This window comes from Crinia signifera, chromosome 7 (genome assembly GCF_055691185.1).
Source record: "Crinia signifera chromosome 7, ASM5569118v1, whole genome shotgun sequence".
In the NCBI taxonomy this organism is placed as follows: domain Eukaryota; kingdom Metazoa; phylum Chordata; class Amphibia; order Anura; family Myobatrachidae; genus Crinia; species Crinia signifera.
The window spans coordinates 179,334,437-179,361,835 of NC_139223.1; the positions used below are offsets into that span (position 1 = coordinate 179,334,437).

The 27,399-nt window shown below is 45.9% G+C and overlaps 1 protein-coding gene across 1 annotated transcript; it reads left to right on the forward strand.

Moving 5' to 3' along the window:
* The first annotated feature begins 1,276 nt into the window (after positions 1–1,276).
* Positions 1,277–27,399, forward strand: LOC146019644 (putative methyltransferase DDB_G0268948). The gene is made up of 7 exons (XM_083152144.1): positions 1,277–1,432; positions 5,300–5,410; positions 9,387–9,547; positions 14,073–14,286; positions 22,016–22,116; positions 23,662–23,799; positions 27,211–27,399. The coding sequence occupies exons 2-7, from the start codon at positions 5,300–5,302 to the stop codon at positions 27,296–27,298; spliced, it is 813 nt and encodes a 270-aa protein (XP_083008270.1). The 5' UTR covers positions 1,277–1,432; the 3' UTR covers positions 27,299–27,399.

A 27,399-nucleotide genomic window follows, 5' to 3' on the forward strand; every position in this document is an offset into this window, starting at 1 on the left:
ATTGGACATTGCAGTGTGGTATATTGTGTATCATTCAGGGTCAGTGTTCTATCCAGTGGCAGCAGCAATTAACCATTGCTTATAATGTGTACTGGGGGGCATAACGGTGTGTGCTATAATGTGTACTGGGCATTACGGTTTGTGGTGTAATGTGCTCAGGGCATTACGGTGTGTACTGGGCATAACGGTGTGTGCTGTAATGTGAATTGATACTACTATGTGACCACACCACTTCTCCTCCCCCCCCCCCCAAAAAAATACCCTAAATTTTTAGCGCGCGCCTTCGGCGCGCACTGTCCCTATTTATAATAATATATGATATATTGACTTGTTTCTTGGTTTAATATCACCCTTCTGCTGTCTGTAAGCATATATATATATATATATATATATATATATATATATAAAATTAGGGGGGGGGGGCACTAAATGAATGTCTTGCCCCGGGCACCAGAAACCCTAGTTTCGGCCCTGCTCTCCCATTCCCCCCTCCTCACTTGACTTACCGTAACCCGGCTCCTGCTCCCCCATCTCCTCTTCCGCTGAGCTGCAGCCCAGAAGTCCCATAGTGCAGGCTTCTACAACACAGGATGCCTTCGGCCAATTAAAATGCAGCACCGGCTGGTGAACCAATCAGAGCTTGCGTACAGGCAGCAGCTCTGATTGGCTTGTGTATGCAGCCCCGTATGCAAGCTCTGATTGGCTCAAAAGCTGGTGCAGCATTTTAATTGGCCGCCGGCATCCTGCGTTGAATAAGCCTGCGCTTCGGGACCTGCTTTGTTCAGCACAGCAGAGGCAATCGGGGGGGACGACAAAATGAGCTCCCCGGGCCCTCCAGAGGCAGGGACCCAGGACAGCTGTACCCGCAGCACCCCCCATATTTTATTTGGCTTAATACACTATATTACAGGAAGCATAAGATCTGTAACTTTCTGTGGTGAGTTTTGCAGTGGCAAGAAAACCTGTTCTGGTAGGTTTGTCCTGCCCCAGCAAAACCTACCACTCAAGGGGTTAATAAGCCGCTACCTATCATATAGGCCACGCAGGGGCGGGCTGGGCCGGGGGGCAGGGTGACATGTGCCCCCCGGGCCGCTTTATAAATCAGTACTGAGGGCCGCCTGGTGTATTGGCCACGTCCTCTGGTGATTAGCACTGTCCGGGCTTTAAGAAAATGGCCGCCGACCTCCTGCACTGGGGACATGTTTAGAGAGTGCAGGATGCCGCTAGGGGGCAGAGCTGTGGGCGGGACGAGAGGCCAGAGCACCAGCAACAAGCAGCCTGCCTGTGCCGAACATCACAGGGCACCCTTCTTCCGGTGGCTGGCCTGTGCATCCAGCCGTCCACCTTCCCCTGCTAGTGCTGCAGCAGGTACTGAGGAGAAGCCTGTGGTGTCCGCCCGGCAGAAGTGAAGATCTCAGCCTCACTGCCTCAGGTAACATCATCTGTACAGGGGGAGTAGCCTGTGGTGTTGTGTTATTATGCAGGGGGAGCAGTCTGTGGTGTCCTGTAATTATGCAGTGGGAGCAGCCTGTGGTGTTGTGTTATTATGCAGGGGGAGCAGTCTGTGGTGTCATTATTATGCAGGGGAGCAGTCTGTGGTGTCATTATTATGCAGGGGGAGCAGTCTGTGGTGTCATTATTATGCAGGGGGAGCAGTCTGTGGTGTCATGTTATTATGCAGGGAGAGCAGCATGTGGTGTTGTGTTATTATGCAGGAGCAGCAGTCTGTGGTGTCCTGTAATTATGCAGTGGGAGCAGCCTATGGTGTCATTATTATGCAGGGGAGCAGTCTGTGGTGTCATTATTATGCAGGGGAGCAGTCTGTGGTGTCATTATTATGCAGGGGGAGCAGTCTGTGGTGTCATGTTATTATGCAGGGAGAGCAGCATGTGGTGTTGTGTTATTATGCAGGAGCAGCAGTCTGTGGTGTCCTGTAATTATGCAGTGGGAGCAGCCTATGGTGTTGTGTTATTATGCAGGGGGAGCAGCCTGTGGTGTCATTATTATGCAGGGGGAGCAGCCTGTGGTGTCATTATTATGCAGGGGGAGCAGCCTGTGGTGTCAGTTTATGCAGGGGGAGCAGCCTGTGGTGTCATGTTATTATGCAGGGGGAGCAGCCTGTGGTGTTGTGTTATTATGCAGGAGCAGCAGCCTGTGGTGTCCTGTAATTATGCAGTGGGAGCAGCCTGTGGTGTTGTGTTATTATGCAGGGGGAGCAGCCTGTGGTGTTGTGTTATTATGCAGGGGGAGCAGCCTGTGGTGTCATTATTATGCAGGGGGAGCAGTCTGTAATGGCATTATTATGCAGGGGGAGCAGTCTGTGGTGTCATTATTATGCAGGGGGAGCAGTCTGTGGTGTCATTATTATGCAGGGGGAGCAGTCTGTGGTGTCATTATTATGCAGGGGGAGCAGCCTGTGGTGTCATTATTATGCAGGGGGAGCAGCCTGGGGTGTCATTATTATGCAGGGGGAGCAGCCTGTGGTGTCCAGTTATGCAGGGGGATGTGGATCGCTCGCCACGCATCTATCCCTGTGCCTTTATACGCTCGGCACACTAATTTATTCTCCCTCTGTGGGTGACGTGGACACCCACGGAGGGAGAAAGTGTCGGGAGTTGTTGTTGTACAGGGAGAGCAGGGGGTTTTCTCAGCCATACGCTGTTACTCATGGGCCAGTGCTCTGGACTTGCCCCCCAGGCCTAAAGTTGCCAGCCAGCCCCTGAGGCCACGCCATGCTCCTACCGTTCCTATCACATGCACAAAATGAGCCACGTTATGAAGCTGTTCTTAAATCAGCATGAAACCATTGTGATCCATTGTGATCTCTAATTTAAAGATGTGCAGGCTCTGATTTACTCTGATTTCAAAGCAGGATCTTATTGGCTATCCACTGTCAACAACTGTCATGTGATTTGGGATAGCCAATAAGATCCTGCTTTGAAATCAGAGACAGGGCGGGATGTATTAACAGCCGCCATGATGCTGCCGCATATGTACTAACACATGCGGCTAGCATCGGGTTGCGGTGATGGAGACCCCCACGATACCTGTGATGTGGTCTGCGGGGGTCTTCGTCACCTCCCGGCGGCTGCCAGCCTCCTCCTCCCCCCTGAAGCCGGATGTCCTCCCGGCTGTGACACCTGGGGGAGGAGGAGATCAAAGGAGGGGGGGGGGGGTGCGCGGACGGCGAACGAAGCCCATAGGGTATCGCCACCCAGAGGGACGGCGGGGTTTTAATACATAGGGTGTTTTACCGCATTTTCCCGTTAGTACATCCCACCCTAAATCAGAATAACCGTTTGCGATCTACTTTATCTGAATCAGACCTACAGAAATGTAACTGCCAACAATTTAGTCAGTGGTGGTATTGCTATCTATGGATTCCTATTTTAGGTTCAAAGTCTCGCTGCAGAACTTCCAGCGTTACAGGAGCTTGAACTAACAAGACGTTGAGATAACGATCAGTGCGACTTATACTGTAGCTGCCAACATACAGTAGGGATAACTTTACCGAAGCCTCTAAAAATGAAGAGATGATGTTACCTATAGCAACCAATCAGATTCTGTTTGTTAATTTCCCTATTACATTAAAGAAAATAATAGACAGAGGGGGTATTCTCGTTGATTCGCTCGGATGCGAATTCGCCGGCCCACCATTCGCAATGCGCGTACGTTCACACTAGCTGCAAATGGATGTTTTACCTAAACATCCATTAGCAGCCTGCGGAGGAACACCCACATCATTCCATGGTCGCCGATTATCGAGTGATGTGGAACATGCGCGCAGATGTAAGGTTGCTCAGAGCAACCTTACATCTGCGTGCACATTCAGAGGGAAGTGGGCGGGCAGCTGACATCTGGTGATGTCAACTGCACGCCCTCATCCCCCGCATCATAGGCCCATTAGCATGAAAATACAGAGCATTCTCATGGCAACGCCCATGAAACGCTGGGCATTCCCATATGCTAATGAGCCCCCCCCCCACACACACCCTCCATTCCCAAGGATGAACCGTTTGTTTGCCATGGCCAGACGCACCCAGCGCAGAAATGCGCAAAGTGAAAACAATGCACGCGTCCGCCTGAATAGACCAGAACAAGGTCTTGAATTTGATTGGTTGCTAATGGCAACATCTTTTCATTTTTAGAAGCTTTAGTAAATTTACACCTTAGAATCTTATGTATAGTAAGGTCACCTGCTTGGATCTGTAAAAAAATGTAATAAAAACAAAACAAAAGCTCAAAATATAGAAGATCCCATAGTACGAGTCTGTAATTACTTGGACACTGGTAACCATTAATTGTAAAAACGTATGCCAAAGAGGGTGTACTTACAGTGGCGTAGCTACATATGTGGCAGACCCTGCAGCGGCTTGGGGGTGCGGCACCAGTGGGGTCTGTGGTGGGCGCCGCTGGCTGAACTGACAGGCGACCCAGGCAGCAGTGAGCGCTGAACTTGTCTCACCCTGTACATATCTAATGAGCGGGGACCCCGTGCAGTGCATATTGAATGAGCAGATCCCCGCCCCATGCATATGTAATGAGCGGGTCATTACATCTGTACGGGGCAGGGACCCGTTCATTAAATATGCACTGCACTGGGTCCCTGATCATTAGATATGTACAGGGCGTGACCAGCTCAGCGCTCACAGCTGCCTGGGTCACCTGTCAGCCCAGCCAGCGGCACCCGCATCCCATTGCCGCGCTCCTTCTTTGGGGGGGGGGGCGGAATTTTTATTTTAAGCAGGGGGAGAGAAAAATTTCTAGCTACGCCACTGTGTACTTATTATGGTAGACAGATGCGCATTTTAAGGAAAGATCTATACCAATGCATGCATAAAAAAGATAGAAAAGCTCCCAATGGTATAGAACTAATTATTCCATGCAAGGAGACATGAATCAAAATTTGGGTAGAATGGACTCTTCAATGCTATTTCATCAGCCCCATCTGGCTTTTATGGACTGCAGGTGATGCAGTCCATAGAAGGCAGCCTGTTCAGCAGTGTCAGCATTAAGCCTCACCCCTGGCCCCTAAGCCCTGCCCCTTTGCCACTGAATCTCAGGCATCAATCACCAGTAAGACAGGATCTTCAGCCGGCAGTACATCGGCCAGCCCCCCCGGACAGAGAGGTAAGCAGCTGATGCTAATGTCATCTGTTTGCATTAAGTACACTATAATCATTTGAAGCTGTATGTTATATATTGCTCTTTCTGTAAATGTTTTTTTTTTTCTTTTGCTAAAATGTCAATTTAAAACTGTGTCATTCAATTGGTTGACAAATATCAATGATTTGTACAGATGGATATTGAAGTATTCAAAGATGAAGACTTCTCAAAAGTCTATCAGGAAAAGATGTTTCCTATTTCCCAAAAAGTTACAAACCTTATTGTAAGCTACATGGAAGAGAAAGTAAGTTAAACATTTATTTATTTATTTATTAACAGTTTCTTATATAGCGCAGCATATTCCGTTGTGTTTTAAAAAGGAGACGGTGATACAACAAACTGGGTATTTACAGACAATCAAAAGGTAGGAGTGTCCTGCTCGCAAGCTTACAATATGTACTATATCTGGTTTATGGAGAAATCATCAGTATATGGTAAGTAATAGAAGATTATGATTTGTGGGTTTGTTGCAGATAAAAAAAAATGTCTAACGGTCACAAGTCATGCTTCTATTAATTTGTTTCTTAAATGATTATTCAAACAAGAGCCATCTTAAAAATATTTGGGTTATATTATTGTAGTTACAAAGTCAAAGTACCTAGAACAGTGGTTCCCAAACTTTCTTGAATCATGGAGCCCTAGAGTATCAGCTAATATTTTTTTTATTTTTTTTATTTATTTATTTATTAAAAGCATTTCTTAAGTAAATATACTCGGGGATCTTGGTCCCAGCTGTTCATTAGCAGCTGGAATGCTGTTTTCATGATGTGCACCAACACAGCTGCACTGACTTTATTATCATGGGAGGATGGGCTGGATGCAATAGCCTATTGGTTCAAAGTTGTAATATTAGGCAGCTAGCTTTTCGCCTCCCTTCCGGTAATAGTTCTGCACTAGTTGCTGTGTGTATGCTCCCTGGCTCTACTCTGTCTTGCTTGGGTGACAGTTCCAGACTACATTTCCCACTCCTGTCAGAATCCAGTCCTGTTACCCTGGATGGTACCTCAAGCTAACCTTCTTGTCTCCAATTTCTGTCTGTTGGATCTAGCTCACCGTTTAAGACTACTCTGCTCTTTTCATTACAAACACCCATGCCTTTGTCCTGCAGGGTAAACCCATACCATTCAATGCTTCTTTCATCTCTGTCTACTCCTGCTTTTACCTTGTGCTCATCCAATAATTGTATAAGCCTTTATGGTTGCAAATGTAAGTCTAGGTGGCATCCTAAGTACTGATAATTAAGTGTCACTCTAAGAAAACAGCTGTTGGCTGTTATTGGTAGAAGACCCCACTTGTATAAGTCTCTAGGGTTCTTAAATAATAACTTGGGTGTTTTCTAACAAGTCGTATGTATCAAGTACCACTTAATTGTACCTCATGTTAATGCCCCCTAGTACTATAGACTGTAAGTATTCAAATTATGCGTTTATCAATATTGCATAGTAATCAAACAATGAGCATCACAGATACTTCACCATTGGGGTTGGCTTATTGATATATAGCAGGTACAGCCGTACTCACTGTTACATGGTTATTGGTTCTCATGGAGCACAGCTTGAACAGAGCAGGGTGTCAGAGCTCACCAGCCCTTGAGTGCAGTAGGTAGTGGTGCTGGAATACCATAAGCATTGTGGATTGCAGGATTTTTTTATTATTATTTCTGTGCTGCCTACCTGTGTATAAGGGCATTATATAAAAATAATCAGAAATGCGGAACAATACGTTTTCCAAATTTGTTTCTGGTCCCAGGCATTTTGGATAAGGGATAATCAGCCTGTACATCCAAAATAAGTGCATGGTGTGAAGGGCATATAGGGCCCTTGGGGGGTATGCAGTCCAGGATCACGACTGTCGATCCTTCCTGACAGCCGTGATCCTGGCCTATTTGCGGTCTGATCGACTGCAGAACGACAGGCGGGATTCAATGTCTCACCTGCCGAATGGCGCAAAGGGGGCATGGCCGCGAAAACGGCCGTGGATTGGCGATTTGTGGCCGGGATTGCGACAATCCATGCCCATTATCGGCAGAACGGGTTCGACAGCTTCTAAAGTCGGGCCCGTTCTGCTGTGATCCCGCTTCAATGCTGTCGCTAAAGACAGCATTGAATAGGTAGCCGCCGCTATTTCCAATGTCGGAAATAGCGGCGGACGATTGCATAACCCTCTTTGTCTTGTAGGTCTAACCTTCACCTATAGTTAATAATCATGGAGGACTTTTAGTGTTTCATTGGTACACCATATTACAGGGGTCCTCAAACTAATTTGCTCTGGGACCCCATTAGATAATAAAAATAATGACAGGACCCCAGCAAGTTACTGCAGAAGGTCATCACATCACATGTGTAGTCAGCAGACCGCACATGCATGGCAGCATTGTGGAGGCACAAAATGATGTGAGGAGAATGTTATGTTAGATAACATTCAACTCAACAGATTGTTCAGACTCCTTGAATCACTGACTGAGATTAGAAAAGTCATCAGCCTGATGGTCAGCAACATGGAGTCGCGACTCCATGCTGAGCAGGTTGGGACCCACTTTGGGGTCAGGACCCACAGTTTGAGAACTGCCATATTAAATAGCCTGTGATTGACCTGACTATCTTTGTAAATTGTTCTGCGTAAAAACGACCACTGGACCCTGCAGGAAAGTGTCATTTTTTTCAGTTCATCAAGCTGAATAGTAGATGCAAAGGGAGTTCCTGAATAATTCAGGGTTGCCTACCCTCCCGGAATGGCCGGGAGGGTCCCGAAAATCGGGTCTGGGGATTCTGGGGGACCCCCCCTGACCACGGCGTTTGAATGACCTTATCTGCAGATCTCTGGGGAGGGGCTAAAGTGTCATAATTGCGTCATTTAGCCCCGCCCCCTCCACTGAGATAGTCAAATTGACTCACTTTCCTTCATGGGGGTGGGGCTTAATGATGTCACACTTAAACCCCGCCCCCGAACTCCTGCTGAAAGTCTCCTCTCCAGGCTTCTCCCGGAGAGGAGCTTTCAAAAGTCGGCAACCCTGGAATAATTGGAAAGCAGAGATGCAACTTCCTGCCCTCAACATTAATAACAGCAGTTCCTGTAAACTCCTGTTACATATATCCTCATTCCCTGTGAATACAGATTAACCTTTGTTGTTTCTGAGCCTTAGCTGGGGATACACTTGATGATATATCAAACATTCATGCAAATGGCTGATATATGAAGAGCGGTTTACAGGTGTGTAGCCCCAATATATCTGTGAACGATGTTATTGAGATATATCATACCAGGTGTGCAGCGCAGCCAATGGCCAATATTTTTAGATATATCAGCACATCTTGCCGTGGTTATGGATGATACACCAATCCCCAGTACACTTGCTGTGGTGAGCTGATGTCAAATCGACCCGGGTATTTTGCTAGTGGAAACACAAAATCGACTGATCCACCATGGTTGGAAATAGAACTCTCCCGGGTCCAGGGGCAGTGGAAACGGGTAACCCGGGTCGATGCTGTCATCTCCCAATGCCGACCCAGCCCCGCCACCTGATACGTCATCTGCCCCACTTTATGCAGGGTCGGGCGGCTAATGTGAAAGCAATTGCAGTCGGGTCGCAAGCCGGGTACAAAATCCCAGGTGCAACCCAGCTTGATAGTGTTATTATATGCCCAACCAGCTGGGTGTCACTGTCCTTACCAGCATGTTGAACGGCTAATCTGTATAATTTGCCATTATCAGTCAATCAGTCACTTGTCGGTTTGATGGTGTCCACCAATGAGTTTGTCAGGTGTACACTCAGCTAAAACCAGAGTGTGGGACCAATCTACAGCCCCCACTTCTGAGCTTCTCTTAGAGCGTACAAGTCTTACACCGACCCCCAGATGCAGGGAACAGATAATAGAGCATCGCCCCCAGCAGCATGATTTTTGGATCTGCCCTACTCATGCCTCAAGGGCTGATTGATTGAAAAAGAACTGTGAGGAAATTTATTAGAAAATAAAATATTATTGGTGAAGGAAAGTTGTTATGAAAGCTGATTAGAATATGCTCCATAATGTCTTCAAAAAAGCGATTGCAGGTACCTGTCTAGATTGGTTTACTAGTGTCTCAGAGCAATGTATTAACAGAAGTCTATTTACGAAAGTTTTTGATTATTTTTATTATTTGATCATGTGAAAGTGATGTAATTAGATTCATCATTGAATAGATAATGATCTGTCCTTACATTAATCCGTTTTTTTCCTTAGAAGGGACAACCCATTGAATTGGTGGTAGACGCCGGCTGTGGAACAGGACGATCAACGCGGCCTCTGGCGGAACATTTCAGCAAAGTGATTGGAATAGACATAAGTGAGAGTCAGATAAAGGAAGCCAGAAGATGTACACCACACGAGAACGTCACTTATCAGTAAGTATAAAATGTGTGTTGGCTACTGTCGGGCTATATTTCTACACCAGGGGAATAGCGGAAAGCACTTATCTAAAATAAAGACATGAAGACATATTGTATTGTCAAGAAAAAGTCTATTTATTAAAAGAATGGATAATTATGTTTGCAAAAGGATCTTGCCCAAATAATCCAAAAAAAGCTATAGATGGGGCAACTGATGTTAGGAACCATTAGTATGGTTCAGTTCTGTTTTGTGTTCTGTTTGTGTTTGGCATTTGACTCTTTGGTGGCTTCCGGTGGTCAGTCTGTGCCATTGCAGCTCAAATCTTCTGGATACTTGATTATTCACTAGGCTGATTCATAATGAGCTCATTATTCCTGCTGGCAGGTTGGCTGGAGATGTCCCAGGTGTGATAATCACCTGAGTCCTTCTTAAGGTATTCTCCCCAGCAATGTAGAGCCGGTGATAGCTTCCTGTTTCGTGGTTTGCAATTTCCTGGTCTGGATTGTCCTGTTCTGCCAAGTATCTTGTCCTGCTGTAGTCTGGGTCTAGTCATCCTGTGCCTTATGCAGGATTCTTCCTGGGACGTGCTGCGGCTACCTTTCCTGCGTGAGCCTGCTGACTCCAAAGCATCTGGAAACCACTACCTTCCATCTTATGCCCGGTGTTGTGAGTAGTCTTAGGCTACAGTTAGGTTGCACTGTGGTGCATGTCAGTTGCCCAAGAGGAGGTTGGGCATTATTCCTCCAGTTTATTTATGTGGGGTTGTTCCCCGTTAAGTTGTGCTAGGAACAACTTGTCTGTGTGCGACGACGTCGCCTGGTGTTTGGTTGTGACAGGGTCGCTTGACTGTTGTTTTGGTTGCGACGGAGTCGCAGTATTTTCATTATTATTTTCCATACTTGTGTCACTTCAGGGACTTGTACTTCTGCATTATCCTCTTTAGTCTGGGGTTATTTGTTTAATCAGATTGTCCTCTTGGACCTATCATTGGCGGTTGTCGTGGGCTTGTCACTACCTAACACCTGGTTGCACCGGAACTTGGGCCGACCTAACTCGCCCTTTCAGCCGTGGCGGCTACAGGCGAAGCCTAGCATCCTGCAGTCCATGACCACCTGTCAGGGAGGGCCAATAGAGTGAGCTTAGAGGCAGTACCACCATACAGTCTGGGAGACGTTCAGTTACCTCAGTTACTCCCTGCATCGTAACAACTGAAAGTCCATCACCAACAAAAGACTTAGATGGAGCCTAGTGCCAGCCCATCACCAAAAACGTAAGGTTTCAGATGGATACACACTGGAGGTATATTGGCCAGATTTTTAGTTTCCAGGGAAATCAAAAAGACAAATCGGACATATTGTTCAGTGCGTTTACCCAATTTACATGCTCCTGCGGTCACACCCGATATCACACTGTTGGCTGAGCGGTATGTCCATTTGGGTGATATTGCATGGTAATAAAGGATGGAACGAGAGATCATGCCATCCATTACATCGGACTGGTACATACTGCAGCCCGTAGACCGCCATATCATCCAGATACACATGGCTCCAGTGTATACTAAGCATTAGGCAGGGCAAACTGTCAGTCAATAACCAGCAACTCAATGTCTGGATGGCTGCCAACTACCATCGCATCACTAACAATTCCAGGCTTAGAAGGGTGCCAAGCGCATAACCATTGCCAACAACTCAAGGCTTAGATGGAGTCCAACCTCCAGACCCTCGCCAACAATTCACTTTATCTAAGCTCCCCCATGAGTGACACACAGAAAGGACCACTGGCATCACTGACCCCAGTAGGATACAATCAGGACCACAAGATCTTCAGCATGAAAATAAGCCAACAATAACTGTAATTGGGGAGGGGGGAGACTACCAGAAAATCAAGAAACCTCCCATCCAGGAAATCCCTATTATAAACCAGCAACTCAACCAAAGAAATATATCCCTTAACTATAATAGGACTACACAAATCAAACCATAAAAAGAGGATACCGGTTGCGTGTTTAAATTGTTCCTAAATGTATTCTAATGCTGGGTACACAACAGAACGATATGGGCTCAATTGTCCCAATTTTTACTTGCCTTACGACTGATTGTATGTAAAAAGAGCAGAATTGGGCATGTTTTCAATGTGATTCCGATCCGATGCGCATCCCCACCGGCCGTTAGGTCCCTTGGAGATTTTACCTGCTGCACTAAAGATTTGTCATCTACATCGGATTGGGTACAGATCGTGTGCAGATCATGTATCGAATATATCTTGCGTCCATGGTACAATTTCAAGGAAATCGTTTCACAATCGTCGCATGATCATGGTCGTTCTGTTGTGCACCATACATTACATTAAAAAGTAGTTTAAATTCAGACAGGAATATAAAATGCCTTCTGTCTTCCATTATGCATGAAAACAAATCTAATGCTAAACTAATCAATAATAGAGCAGCTTCCCAATGTAGATTGTGTGATTATAACAGCAAGGGGTGCCATTATTTCCTAAAAATATCAGTATATATATACAGTATATCTATATATCTATATCAGATCAACGGTCCGTCACTACCCATGATTAGAACATGATAGGGCTGCATGCCATTGCTGGAATGTATAGCAAACTGGGTCTCCCACTCCACAAATGAATCAGAAGACAGCACATCACTGCAGCTTCAAAGTGGTTTATTAGAACCATGATGGCTCGTCTCGGGGCACCAACCCTTTTATCAAGAGGAAAAAACAATATATATATATATATATACTGTTCCAACACAGCCAGCACTCAAAACAATGCAAACAACTTGCTCCAGGGATTAATAGCTGTAGATCGTGTGAAACATGCAAACATCTGGTGATATGCAAACAGTTCAAGCATCCTCACTCTCCGAAGAAGTTTGATATTAGACAGGTACTGACTTGTAGAATGTCATATGTGGTTTATGCCATTGTATGCCCGTGTGGCTTACACTATATTGGGCAAACCACACTCACTTTTCGGGAAAGGATGGCGGCACATCGCTCGGCCATTAATCTTTCCCTTAGGGACAGAGATATTGATCAGCCGGTAGCACGGCATTTTAAGACCTTGAATCACCCCATTTCATCCCTTAAGTACTTCATGATTGATCATGTCGCAGAATCACCACGTGGTGGTGACCGAGCCAAAAAACTTCTGATTAAAGAATCGGAATGGATTTTTCGCCTAGGCACCATTCATCCGAATGGCTTGAATGAGAAAATCAATTGGAACAGCCTGACATAAAGGTTGTTCTTGGTTTCATATATTTCCTTAGGAACTGATATGCAGGAACCCGACCAGGTATTTGGTGTGCACTCCCAGCTGTGTTTAGTTCAGCCACTGGAGCAGGATCAGCGGGTCATGTTGCCACCTTTCATGTTTTTTTGTATATGATTTGTATGTATTGTCTTGTGCCAGCCCCCGGCTCCCACACTTGGCCAATGCGTGCTGGTTCTCCCGGAGTGAGACTGTGGAACGCAGGGCTTCCTGTTGGATGACACGCATGCGGCGTAGCTCACAGGAAGCAGTGTGCGCATCACTTCCGACGGCTGGCCGCAGACAGCGGGCGAATGTGTGAGTGATGCCGGGGTCTGGTAAGTATAAATTGTATGTGTACACTATGTCCCCTTGCTGTAGGTTGGGGCTGAGGACGGGATTACCCTCCCGAAACGTTCCCCGCATGACCTTCTCAATACACGTTTTTTGTACTGGTATCTAAGTCTCCTGAGTGCCGTTTATTTCCCCGTTGTGGAAATTGGACGACTCTATCTATATATATACACAGCCCTCAAACACATTGGAAGCATATCTTTCTACACTTCTCAACATGTAAAGTGTGGGGCCCAGAACTGCACTCCGTACTCGAGGTCTGAGAGACAAGAACGCGGGGATAAGAAAACCCAAGGTGTCTTGGATGTCTACCTGTAAACACGCTCATAACAAAGTGGTTGGAATCCACTAATGACGGTACACATGTACACATTTGGGGTGATCATTCACTAAAGGTGAAGGGATCCTTTTTGAAATATAAACCTACTGCACCAGAAGGCGCCCATCTCATTCTTTTTTCTAGATCTTTGTATGAGGGTTCTTTGGAACAGGAACCAATAGGAGAGGAGCTGCCACTCTAAAAATAAAAAGAGGAACGGTGGAGATCAAACACGTATTGTGACCAAGAGAACAGAACTATATTTTTTGGGGGGGATTCACTTGGCGCTTGTACCATCATTATTTTTTGATATATATATATATATATATATAGAGAGAGAGAGAGAGAGAGAGAGAGAGAGAGAGAGAGAGAACACAATGAGATTCAGGGAAAAATTATTTAACTATGAGTACTGCATACAGTATATATATATATCTGTGCAAATAGAACAAAAGAAAATTTGTTACCACCATCATGAATCCTATGCAATAATTATTCCATAATTTCTTATCTTTCTACATCACCTCTGTGACCAAAGCCAGAACATATCTTTGGTAATGTGTGTACTCAAATTGGACATTCATGATTTATATTTATAGGATCTCCTCAGTTGGGAAGATGCCATTTGAAGATGAATCCGTGGATCTGATTACTGCAGATGCTGCTGCTCATTGGTTCCCCAAGGATGAATTCATTCTAGAAGCAACTCGTGTACTTAAGAGCAAAGGCTGCCTGGCCTTGCATTGTATGTATCCAAAGATGGCCATACAATATAAGAATTGTTCAGAGACATTAACAAACATTTATAGCGAGGTAAGAATAACTTTTTTTGCATGAATAAAGAACATGTCTTCCCAAAATGTGTACATGGTCTTGTATAAATGTAGGAACAGCAACTTAAAACTTTTTTTGTTGGGCATGAAGACCTCGAAAATTATTAAAGAGCCATCCAATAAATGGTATCATTCTTTGAAAGCAGCTTTTTGGTTATACAGTAAGACTCTTTATTTGATTCCCTAACTTTGTCGAGTGTTAGTAATTCTGGGGATAATAGCCAAATGGATGAAGAATCCTATTTTTCTTTAGTTTTTTTTTGTCATAAAAAGGACCATTAGGTCTTAACTACAGGTCTTTTTTCCACAATGGAACTCTTAATGAACAAAGATTGGGTTAAAAGCTTTCATTAAAATGGGAAAGGCAAGCTTTGGATCGACCTACAAGTTTATACAAGTTCCGAAAGAAGTAGCTGGAAACGTTTGTAGATAATACTATTTTAAACAACTTAAATGTTTTTGAATGAGTCCATCATCATTATTGGTCTTTGCTTTGGTTCCATACAGTTGTAGATCTTATGGGAAACAGGTGCAGAGGCATTAATTTCCATCTACTTTTTCAGCAAAAAGTTTTGGGTCACCATCTGTAGACTAAGGGTAGTCAATATGGGATTCCGATGGTCAGAATGTTTTGCGACAGTTGGAATCCCAGGCCATTTTCGCAATTCAATGTTATGTCTGTCGATTGTCGCAAAATCTGTGGACTGATGAAAACGGACGCGGATTGTCAAAAAATATCCATGAATTCGACAATCCGTGGGCATTTATGACAAAACAGATCTGACTTTAAAAAAAAGTTTTATCTGACACCTGCAATGTTGTTGTTAACGGCAGCATTGACTAGAGGAGTGTCAATATTTCACGGTCGAGAGTTATCACGCATATTTAATACCCCCCTAAGTGCTTTTATTATAAACCACAGGCTACTATACATTGGGATATAAATTGTCGCTACTGTCCATGGTCAGCTCCAACTTTCATTGATGGCCAAGTTACATGTGTCCACATACATCTAGGAACCTGGCATATTAAACAGCCCTTCTAAAAATTAATTTTATCCAGAGATTACTGTAGGAGTGGTACAGTATTTTTAATTCCAAAAAATGAATCGCATTATCAGCATACATGTACTATTTGCCCACTACTTGCCTTCGTTAACAGCTAGAGGGGGTGCTGGTGGTGAGGGCTAGACCTGGGAGGCTTGCCCACCTGCCAAAGTGCTGGGGGAATCACCACGATTTCGGGACCCTCCTGGCCATAATGGGAGAGAGGACAAGTGACTATACTTTATGTGTTAGGCGCCGTGGGAGCGCTTCTGGAAGGACAGAGCGGCATGTACGCTTAGCCGCCTGTCCTTCCGGCTCTGACGTCCGGTTGCCTAGCAACCAGGGACGCCGGAGGACGCAGCGTCGGAGCGTGACGCCCGTCCTCCCTCCTCACGTCTCTCAGCGCCTGAGACGCGGCAGCGCCGTTGCTTAGCAACGGCAGATGCTGCTAGGCAGAGAGGAAAAGCCGCGAAATTCAACAGGCCGCAGGTGTCGGAAAGGACTCGTTATGACAGGCGGGACTCAGGCCTCCATTCTCATTGGCTCCTAGCCTTCTTATCTAGGAAGCCAGCCCTGCAGTCCTCGCCGGTGATAGCTCCTGTTTGGACCTATCTGTCTGCTGCTCTCCGGTCCGTTTCCCTGCTGTTCCCAGCGGCTCCTTCGTGGTCTCCTCTTCCATTGGTTCCTCCTGTGTCGTGAGTTGCCCCTTTGGGGTAGTTTCATTCTCACCTTCTTTATTGTCATTTCCTTACTCATTACCTGTGTTCTCTGTCTGCCGCATTGGCAGGTCATTTATGTTGGGAAGGTCCATTGCTTCCCACTCATTCTCTCCCCTTGTCTCCCAGGTTTTCTGGGGTTTTCCAGTCCCTCCTGCTCTTTGTATACTTTGGTATTGTGTCTTATATTTTGTATGGTTCCCTGGGCGACGGTTGTCGCGGGTTGTGGCGACCAGGTCGCGGGCGCTTAGTTGCGTTAGCCAGGGCCCGGCAAGTCGCCGTTTGTTAATTTCAGTTAGGCCCCTCAGTCAGCTTTCCTCTTGACCGTACCCTAGGGGGGTCCCCGGCTCCTTGTCCTCTCATAACACCTGGCTGCACCGGAGCTTGGGTGGGCTTAACCTACCCATTCAAACGTGGCGGCTACAGGCGAAGCCTAGTAACACCTGCAGGAGTCGGTCACCCAGCCTGGGGGGTACAACAGAGGTAGTATAGGGTTTGGCCGTGGCTGTCCTAAACAGCAGTCCCGGCGGTGGGGTCACACCCGAAACCTAACATTATCACCGGCCATACAAAAAAAAAAAAAAAAAAAAAAGATTTTTTTTTTTTTTTTCCCTCTCTCCCTTCCCCTTTCTTATTCTCCCGTTTTTCTGGACAGATAGCATTTTGGGTGTGTATATCTTTGTTGTCTCTGGTGTGGATCTGTTATTAAGATGAATCCCACTCCTGAGGGTCAGGCTCAGGCATTTGCCAGTCAATTACAAGGTTTAACGCAGATGGTTCAAAATTTATCTCTTAGAATGAAAACCCAGGAGGAGGGTGTACGAGGAAATCCGCCGGTCCTGGTAGAACCCACAATTAATCTTCCAGACCGGTTTTCGGGTAACCGGAAGGATTTCTTTAATTTTAGAGAAAGTTGTAAGCTTTATTTCAAGCTGCGACCCCGGTCATCCGGCTCTGAATTACAGCAAGTTGGTTTAATTATGTCTTTGCTTCAGGGGGATCCCCAGACTTGGGCTTTTGGGTTAAAATCCGATAATCCCGCCTTAGCGTCGGTGGATGCTTTCTTTAAATCATTAGGACTTCTATATGATGACCCTGATAGAGAGGCGTCTGCCGAGAGTCATCTGCGCTCTCTCAGGCAGGGCCGGAACCCTGCAGAAGCATATTGCACAGAATTCCGATGGTGGTCGAATGACTGTGGCTGGAATGACCCGGCATTACGTAGCCAATTCAGGCTAGGGCTTTCTGAAGCCATTAAAGATAGCCTTATCCAGTATCCCGTCCCGGGATCCCTTGATAAACTCATGCAGTTATCGATTAAAATTGATCGGCGTCTTAGGGAACGCAGGTCTGAGAGAGGACCTAGTTTGAGGCCTACTTCCCTCGGCTTTGTACCCTCAGAGGACGAAGAAGAACCAATGCAAATTGGTGCTTACCGCATCACCTCAGATAAAAGAGCTCGCCGGATGAATGCCGGTTTATGCATTTATTGCGGGAGCAAAGGGCATTTCCTCCGCGCTTGTCCCAACAAGTCGGGAAACGCCAAAACCAAGTGAATGCAGAGGGGATTCACTTTGGTTCTCTTCTTATTTCCCCTCACAATGCATTATTAGTCCCTACTGAGATTCAGGGTATAGAGGTGAAGATGTCAGTTACTGCATTTATTGATAGCGGGGCAGCTGGGAATTTTCTAGATATTCAGCTGGCTGAAAGACTGGCCATCCCCCTGCTCCCTCTGAAAAAACCTGTAATAATGCGAGGCCTGGACGGCAGCCTGTTGGTCAACGGAGTGGTCCGCCATCAGACCCCGCCAGTTTCCCTACGTGTGGGCATTTTTCATACAGAAAAGATTTCTTTCTTTCTTATCTCATGCGCCACTGTGCCGATCGTTCTGGGTCACCCCTGGCTCCGGGTTCATAACCCACAGATTGACTGGCAGGCAGGGGAAATAACTCGTTGGAGTAGTCATTGCTCCAGTCATTGCCTAGGGCAGCCTATACTCGGGGCAATGGTTTCCGTGGAGGGGATTCCAGCGGCCTACGCTGACTTCCAGGATGTCTTTTCTAAAGGCGAAGCTGAGGTCTTACCCCCTCATCGCACATACGATTGCGCCATTGAGCTAATTCCCAAGGCACAATTTCCCAAAGCCAGACTTTATTCCTTGTCTGGACCTGAGACGCAGTCCATGAATACCTATATTCAAGAAAATTTGGCTAAAGGCTTTATTCGGCCCTCAAAGTCTCCCTTAAGTGCAGGGTTCTTTTTTGTTTCCAAAAAGGATGGCTCCTTAAGACCCTGTATAGATTACAGGGCACTCAACAAGATAACGGTAAAAAACACGTATCCATTACCATTAATATCTGTGTTGTTTGACCAGCTTCGCACCGCTAAGATCTTTTCTAAGATCGACCTGCGCGGTGCCTACAACCTTGTCCGCATAAAAGCGGGAGACGAATGGAAGACTGCCTTTAGTACCCAAACAGGGCACTACGAATATCTCGTAATGCCATTCGGCTTGTCCAACGCACCAGCGGTCTTCCAAGATTTCATCAATGACATCCTTAGAGATTTCTTGGGAGTCTTCGCTGTGGTCTATTTAGACGACATTTTGATCTACTCCAGCTCGTTGGAAGAACATCGCCATCAGGTCAGGTTAATTCTTCAAAGGCTTAGAGAACATCGTCTCTTTGCTAAGCCTGAGAAGTGCGAATTCGAAGTTACTAAGGTATCCTTTTTAGGATACGTGATTTCCTCGGAAGGCTTTTATATGGAACCCAAAAAACTGCAAGCAGTTTTAGATTGGGTCAAGCCCACGACCCTTAAAGCTGTCCAAAGATTTTTAGGGTTTGCAAATTACTATAGGCGGTTTATCCGCTCTTTTTCTGATGTGGTAGCTCCCATCGTGGCGCTCACAAAAAAGGAAGCAGATCCATCCCAGTGGCCTCCCCAGGCAGAAGAGGCATTCCGGGCCTTAAAACAAGCTTTTGTGTCCGCTCCCATTTTAAGACATCCCGATCCCCAACTACCGTTTGTCGTTGAAGTCGACGCTTCTGAGGTAGGGGCAGGGGCAGTCCTGTCTCAACAGGATCCTGAGTCCTTATTTTTTTTTTCCTTGCGCCTACATGTCTCGAAAATTCTCTACTGCAGAGATGAACTATGACGTCGGGAACCGGGAATTGTTGGCCATAAAATGGGCATTCGAAGAATGGAGGCATTGGTTGGAAGGGGCCAACCATCAGATTCTGGTTATCACAGACCACAAAAATTTACAATACCTGGAATCAGCAAAGCGTCTGAATGCCCGACAAGCCCGGTGGGCATTATTCTTTACACGTTTTAACTTTATTATCTCTTACCGTCCCGGGTCTAAAAATGTAAGAGCAGACGCATTGTCTCGGAGTTTCTTACCCAAACAAGGGTTGCGGGAATCTCCTCGGCCCATTCTTCCGGCATCAATTATCCATTTTGGCATTACTCAGACCCTCAAGGATCTACTTCTGCAGGTCCAGGGTCAGGCACCTAGACAGATGCCTCTCGGCCATTTATTTGTGCCGCAGTCCTTGAGAAAACGGGTCTTAGAGGAGTTCCATGACAGCCAGATTGCAGGGCATTTCGGCATCAAGAAGACACTTGATCTTCTCTCCCGATGCGTCTGGTGGCCGAGCATGGTTCCAGATACCAAGGAGTACATCCAGTCTTGTCCCGATTGTGCTAGACACAAGATTCCCAGAGTGTCGCCCACAGGACAACTTATCCCCTTGGCAATTCCCTCCAGACCATGGTCACATATTGCCATGGATTTTGTGGTCGACCTACCCCTATCATCAGGTTTTCGAGTAGTATGGGTGATTATTGACAGGTTCAGTAAGATGGCCCACTTTGTTCCTTTGCCCCAGTTGCCATCAGCCAATAAGTTGGCCAAATTGTTTTTAGCTCATGTTTTCAAACTTCATGGTCTTCCAACCGATATAGTTTCTGATCGAGGTCCGCAGTTTATTGCCCGGTTTTGGAAACTTTTTTGCAATGCATTAAAGATCAAGTTGAGTTTAACTTCCGCTTATCATCCCCAATCCAATGGGCAGACGGAATTCTTAATCAATCCTTGAAGCAATATCTGCGCCTTTTTGTGTCCAAAGCTCAGAATGACTGGTCGGAGTTCCTCCCCGTTGCCGAGTTCGCATATAACAACTCCTATCACTCGGCTACCCGGACTTCACCTTTTGTAGCCAATTATGGCTTTCACCCTAAAGCCACTGCTCTGGCTCCAGAGGGATCAGTAGTTCGCTCTTCCACTACTGCCCGTTTAAAGGTCATTTGGAAGGAGGTACACGACGCTCTTAAGAGGGCTGCTCTTCAGGAAAAAGTTTTTTCTGACCGGTCAAGACGACCATGCAACTTTAAAGTAGGCGATAAAGTCTGGTTGTCTACTCGGAACATCAGATTGCGACAAGGAACTTCTAAATTTGGTCCAAAATTTATTGGTCCATTTGCCATTGTTAAGAGAGTGAATCCTGTAGCCTTTCGGTTACAAATTCCTAGGGCTTTAAAGATAGCCAATACTTTTCATGCCTCTCTGCTCAAGCCCGTTTTCACGTCTAGGAAATTTCCTCGAAAGGCAGACCTGGGTAAACCACCTGTTAATGTCCATGGACAGTCAGAATTTCTTGTAGAAAAAATCTTGGATTGCAAGGTCTCTCGAGGTTCTTTATGTTTCCTTGTCCATTGGAAAGGATACGGCCCGGAAGAGAGGTCATGGGTTCCCGATAGGGATCTGCACGCCCCACGCCTCAAAGCAAGTTTCTTTCGGGATTTCCCTCAGAAAACAAGGCTTCGGGGTTCTTTAACCCCTCCTCAAGGGGGGGGTACTGTTAGGCGCCGTGGGAGCGCTTCTGGAAGGACAGAGCGGCATGTACGCTTAGCCGCCTGTCCTTCCGGCTCTGACGTCCGGTTGCCTAGCAACCAGGGACGCCGGAGGACGCAGCGTCGGAGCGTGACGCCCGTCCTCCCTCCTCACGTCTCTCAGCGCCTGAGACGCGGCAGCGCCGTTGCTTAGCAACGGCAGACGCTGCTAGGCAGAGAGGAAAAGCCGCGAAATTCAACAGGCCGCAGGTGTCGGAAAGGACTCGTTATGACAGGCGGGACTCAGGCCTCCATTCTCATTGGCTCCTAGCCTTCTTATCTAGGAAGCCAGCCCTGCAGTCCTCGCCGGTGATAGCTCCTGTTTGGACCTATCTGTCTGCTGCTCTCCGGTCCGTTTCCCTGCTGTTCCCAGCGGCTCCTTCGTGGTCTCCTCTTCCATTGGTTCCTCCTGTGTCGTGAGTTGCCCCTTTGGGGTAGTTTCATTCTCACCTTCTTTATTGTCATTTCCTTACTCATTACCTGTGTTCTCTGTCTGCCGCATTGGCAGGTCATTTATGTTGGGAAGGTCCATTGCTTCCCACTCATTCTCTCCCCTTGTCTCCCAGGTTTTCTGGGGTTTTCCAGTCCCTCCTGCTCTTTGTATACTTTGGTATTGTGTCTTATATTTTGTATGGTTCCCTGGGCGACGGTTGTCGCGGGTTGTGGCGACCAGGTCGCGGGCGCTTAGTTGCGTTAGCCAGGGCCCGGCAAGTCGCCGTTTGTTAATTTCAGTTAGGCCCCTCAGTCAGCTTTCCTCTTGACCGTACCCTAGGGGGGTCCCCGGCTCCTTGTCCTCTCATAACACCTGGCTGCACCGGAGCTTGGGTGGGCTTAACCTACCCATTCAAACGTGGCGGCTACAGGCGAAGCCTAGTAACACCTGCAGGAGTCGGTCACCCAGCCTGGGGGGTACAACAGAGGTAGTATAGGGTTTGGCCGTGGCTGTCCTAAACAGCAGTCCCGGCGGTGGGGTCACACCCGAAACCTAACATTATGTATTATTTTATTAAAACTTGCTAAACACTCATTCGACAATATTTTACCATAGGCTATAGACAAAATTTGCTTATTCGACGAAAAGGTGGTTAAGATCGTGAAATCTATGTATCAAGACTTGTTTGAGGCTTTGCCATTTGCTGATAAGCAGAGGTAAGAATGTAATATTAATTAAATATCTGCAATATATGTAATGTTTTGATTCTAATTTCATCCTTGTGTTTTTGTTTTACAAATCGAACCTCAAGTGTTTGGGTTCTGATTTCGGTTTGATTTAAAATGAATTAAAAGAAAATAAAATAATGAATTAAAAGATAATCATTGATAAAAAAAACCCTGAGATTTGGATTTAAAATCTGAATACCAAGCCACGGGAAGGTCCTAACCAGGACATGGATTGGATCTTCTTAGGAGATCAAGAATGCATTTTGGGCCAGATTTCTGGAGAAGCAAATTGTGGGTTAAATGTAATTACTGTCGGGCTTTTTTTAAGCTAAAAAATCACGTGAAAGCGCACATGTCAAATGTGTGATTTTTTTAAATTTTTGGGCAAAACTTGCACACGTAATTACAGATGGAGCAGCGCTTATTTAATCCACGGTCGTGCCATAGCTTTCCGTCTCGACATTTGCAAAGACAGGGAAGTGCAAGCATCTCACATGCTTGTGCAACCCATTGCCACCCATGTGTGTCCCATCCTCAGTGAACAGCGCGCTCGGGGGTTAAACAAGCGTGGCTCCATCTGTAAGTGCTTTTTTTATTTAGACAGTCAGAAATCACTTGGGATTTTTTTAGGGAATGTGTGATTTTTTTTATTAATGGGCGTGTGCATTTCTGTGTAAAAAATATAAATAAATTGGCGTAATGTCCCCTCGAGGAAAATCAGCCCCGGGCTCTTGGTCTCCGTTTCCAAAATATGGAGGGGAAGTGATGACCCCCCCCCTGTACTTAAAAAACCAGCACTGAGCTCTTGGACCAGTACTGGGTCCATAAAGAGGGGGACAAAAAAACGGGACAAAAAAAACTGGGAGTCCCCCGTATTTTGGAACCAACACCGGTCTCCAACAGCCAGCTGTCTCATGCCACAGGCTGATCACTGGAATTCCCTCAGAAGCTGGGGGAGAGACGCCTGTGAGTATACACTATACAACAGGCGGCTCTCCAGTTCAGGGTTTCGGGTTTAAATAGTCTCGTTCGGGGCTATTCTAATAGCCTGATAAACTGTCATGAGCCCCAGCCAGGCGAAGCATAATCCCCAATTAATAATTTCACTTAATCTGTGTTTTAGTCCAACGTGAGTCTTTTTAGCGGGTGATCCAATAGGATATCCCCCCCCCAAAAAAAACAGCGAAACATAGTGAAAAAGCTTCCTGGTGTTTTAGCCGATGTAATCAAGGTATAATTTAACATTTTTTTTATCTGTTTATATTGCTACTATTATAGCTACAGTATTACATTCAGTCATATCCAGGAATTATGATTTTTCAAGTAAAACTAGTACAAAAAACATTACTAAGTATTCAATGTGGTGTGATAAGGGAGAAGGTCCTTGGGGGTGGGGTTACCACACTGGGCGACTCCAACCCTAGTGATGCTTCTTCAGATTATCACTCTCCACTTTATCACATTTTGAAGCTTGGAGAATCTGGCCCAGATTGTTATGTTGGTAATTTCTTGCTGTTTTTTCTATTTTTTTAGGGTCTCTGACATTACAGAAGTGTATCCCGTATCCCTGGAAGAGATCTTGGGTCATATTAGAGCCATTTGTGTGTACCGTAAATTTGAAAATGAGGACAGGGCTGGAGCTGTTGCTTTTTTACAAGATTTGAAAAAAAGGTGAGAAATCAGGGCTGGTAAATTCAAGAAACCAACATATCCGACCCATTGTCTAGTATTGTGATCCTTGCTAGTGATGTGATACATTTATTGTATGTCTTTCCTTTACTTTAGCCAAACACTCCCCATTCCATTAGGTACAACATGCTCTGTCCCTGGACTTCCTTGAACATGGCAGTTACAGAAGGGTGTGGTATATGGTCTCGACAGTCGGGATCCCAACAGTCATTAGCCCGACATCAGGATCCCGACTGGCTGGACTCAGACAGCATGGCGAGCGCAACAAAGCCTTGCGGGCTCGCTACACTCACCACCTATTCTATTCTCCCTCTATGGGGGTCGTGGACTCGCACGAGGGAGAATAGCCGGTGGCACTCGGGCCCCCGAGTGTCGGGGTTTTGACTGTCGGGATCCCAACGTCAGGGTAATGACTGTCAGGATCCCGACTGTTGGGAAACTGTCCAGCACCCGTTGCAGAATTGGTGGCTGCAGGATAGTCCATAATTCAAACAGGGGAACTATTCCAACTGCTATTGAGTTCCGACCAGTGAGTTTTGGCAGGGGTTGCGGCAGCAGCTAGTGTCTCTATTTAAATTTTGGACTGTGCAGCAGCTCCACCCTTCCAAATGCCACTGGGGAGGAAGTCCAGGAACAGGGAATTATGGGATTGACGTATGAATGCTCATTATGGGAGAAGCAGGAGGAGAAGTATGTACAGTGACTACAAGAGATCATGCCAATAGCAGGGTAGCTATTAAAATTGCTTGCTACAGGTGTCATTGCCCATACACCAAAGCAAAGAAATCATTGTCCCTGCTGGCTCTAGGCTGCCCCTGAGACCTTGGGAGATGCACAAGATCTGGCAGATGCCCAGAGGAGCTGGCCAGAAGAAGGAGAGACACAGCACTGTTGGGGTTCTGGCCTCTATCGCTGGAGGGAGTAGTTTTTACTCTCCCATTTAGGGATGGCCATTGTTGATATCTCCATTGATAGTTGCCATCTACCATGGTACAGATGGTCATCGAAGGTTGCATTATTTTCAAAGGATGACCATTGATGGTTTTAACTATCGATGGTCAACCAATGCATTTCACTGACGTTGGGGGCAATGTTGGGTTGGGGGTTGATGTTGGGGGCAAAGCTATGCTCCATGGACCTAATTCAGGTCCGTCTGCAAGGTCTCCTCGTTCGCATGGGGACAGATGATTTTTTTATTGCACATTTCTGCACATGTGCATGCGCTTATTGCATGAGCCCACTGCAAACAGATTGTTCGGGGTGGATCCCGGCAGGCTGCGAATGGATGTTACTGTGTAACATCCATTCGCATACCCTGCATGCAAATTTTCCTTAACGAATCGGTGGTGGTCAGCCACCATTCACTAGCCGGGGTTTGGTGGACTCGCAAGGCTGCGAATTCGCAACCTTGCGAATAAACCAGAATAACCCCCTATGTCCTAAAACATTGAGAAAACAAAACGAAAAATATTCGATTATGCAGTGCCATTAAAGGAGGGGAACTATCTCTTTCTCCACCATTGATGGCAAAACTATTCTACATCGGCCATTTACCATCAATGATCATGAATCATCGATGGTCGATGGCCATCCCTACTCCCACTTTGGTATTCGAGATGTTAATACATCTTGCTGCTGTATCTTCCTGCCTGGAATTGGTAAAGAGGTGGAACAGGAAGCACTTATACCCTCATGTATCATGTAGGTATAATACATTTACCCCTCTATAACTAATGGAGAGAGTCGTGTTGGAGGGTATCTCTAGTACGCTTACACATCCGCTCGCATGCGGCCGCGCCGAGGAAAAATCTGCGGCTATTTTCCGTTCAGTCTCTAATTTAGCCATCTTGAGTGTATTTTTACATTTCTTATTACATTCTTTATATGTGGCAAATGATTCGGGTGACCCACCTTACTTTAACGGTTTGAGTGCCCTCCTTTTTTTTTAGCTATTTCAAATTTGACTTTGCTGTTAAGCCACATAGGTAATAGGGTGTGAGAATCGGATAGTGGGAGATTTTGGGAGAGTTTCCCAATTTTTTTAAAGCCGCAATCATTTACATGGCAAAATCAACCTGTTTTTTTTTTTAAGTGTAAATGATTGCCCCTTTAAAAAAATGGGGAAACTCTCCCAAAAACTCCCACTTTCAGATTCTCACACCCTGTTACATTTGACCCAATGGGTGAGATTTAATAGGGTGAGAGATTCAGAAAGTGAGAGATCTGGTAAGAAATCTCCAGTTTTTTTTAAAGCGGCAATCATTTACATTGCAAAAGCAGTTTGACTTTGAAGTGTAAATGATTGCCGCTTTAAAAAAACTGTTTTCAAAGAGGAGGAGGCCGGTGTGCAGCCACCTCAGGCCAGGCCCCCTCCTCTCTGCCGGGCGTAGCAGGGTATGAGCACTAGAGCGGGGCAGCACATCACTATCGCCCTCAGCGGAAAAGCTGGGTACACATGCTGCGATGCTGCCTAACTTTCTAGCCAATTTTGACCTTCTAGTCAAAATTGGCTAGAAAATCGCGCTGTGTGTACACAGCTTTACGGAAAAATGTGACAGAATGAAAAGAATACTGAGTTCATAACCCAGCCAAGTTTTTGTTGTATATTCAGTTTTGACAGTATAACTTCTTCATACACTGTGGTATCACAATAAAGGGCCTAATTCAGACCTGATCGCAGGACAAATTTGTTCTCAAACTGGACATAACCATGCTGTACTGCAGGTGGGGCAGATGTAATATTTGCAGAGGTAGTTAGAATTGGGGGAGTTATTTTGTTTCTGTGCAGAGTAAATACTGGCTGTTATATTCTTACACTGCAATTTATATTTCAGTTTGAACACACTCCACCCAAATCTATATTTCTCTGCACATAAGGCCTAATTCAGACCCCATTGCGGTGCTGTTGATTATCGGAGGACAATGCATGTGCTTGGTCTGCAATGCATACACAAAAACCGCAGGCTTGACTTATGCAGCGCTGCACAAGGGGGGGGGGGATTCCTTTGATGGTGAGTGATTCCGACAGGAATTCACCTCTTGGCCTGGTTGCGATGCCATTGCACAGTGGAGGGATTCCACTCTGGCAGGGAGGGGCTAAGTGATTGCAGGGCTGCGATCAGTTCTGAATTGGCCTCCCCAGTACATTTACCCCACCCGCGGTGCACATTCATTTGCCCATTTTGAGAACAAATTTGCCCTGCTTTCTGCTAGTCCATCGGAATTGTAGTTCTCACAGGACGTATGTATATGCGTGGAGCATTTATTCTGATTGTAGTTGTTAAATAAATGATTAATTCAGCAACATATACCGACATCACAATCTGGCTGTCAGTTATTCAGCAGTATAGACATTTGTCTGATTATTGGGACACATTTATCTCTCTCCCACAGGATGACTGAGGCCATGGGGGAACGGTCTGGTGATGAGATCCTGGAGCTCCATATAAATCACTTCTGTATCCTGGCGTGCAAATCATAACCTGCTCCGATTTCTCACAAAATAATGATATTTTGCATCTTCTGCTTATTGGGTGTCTTCTGTTATTAATGGTTTTAGTATTACATTGGAGAGCACATGAA

Bases quoted from the DNA above. Each gene is read 5' to 3' on its own strand.
- LOC146019644 (XM_083152144.1), top strand. From the start codon at position 5,300: ATGGATATTGAAGTATTCAAAGATGAAGACTTCTCAAAAGTCTATCAG. The intron at 5,411-9,386 runs GTAAGTTAAACA...TTTTTTCCTTAG, and splicing joins TAAGCTACATGGAAGAGAAA to AAGGGACAACCCATTGAATT. The intron at 9,548-14,072 runs GTAAGTATAAAA...TTATATTTATAG, and splicing joins CACGAGAACGTCACTTATCA to GATCTCCTCAGTTGGGAAGA.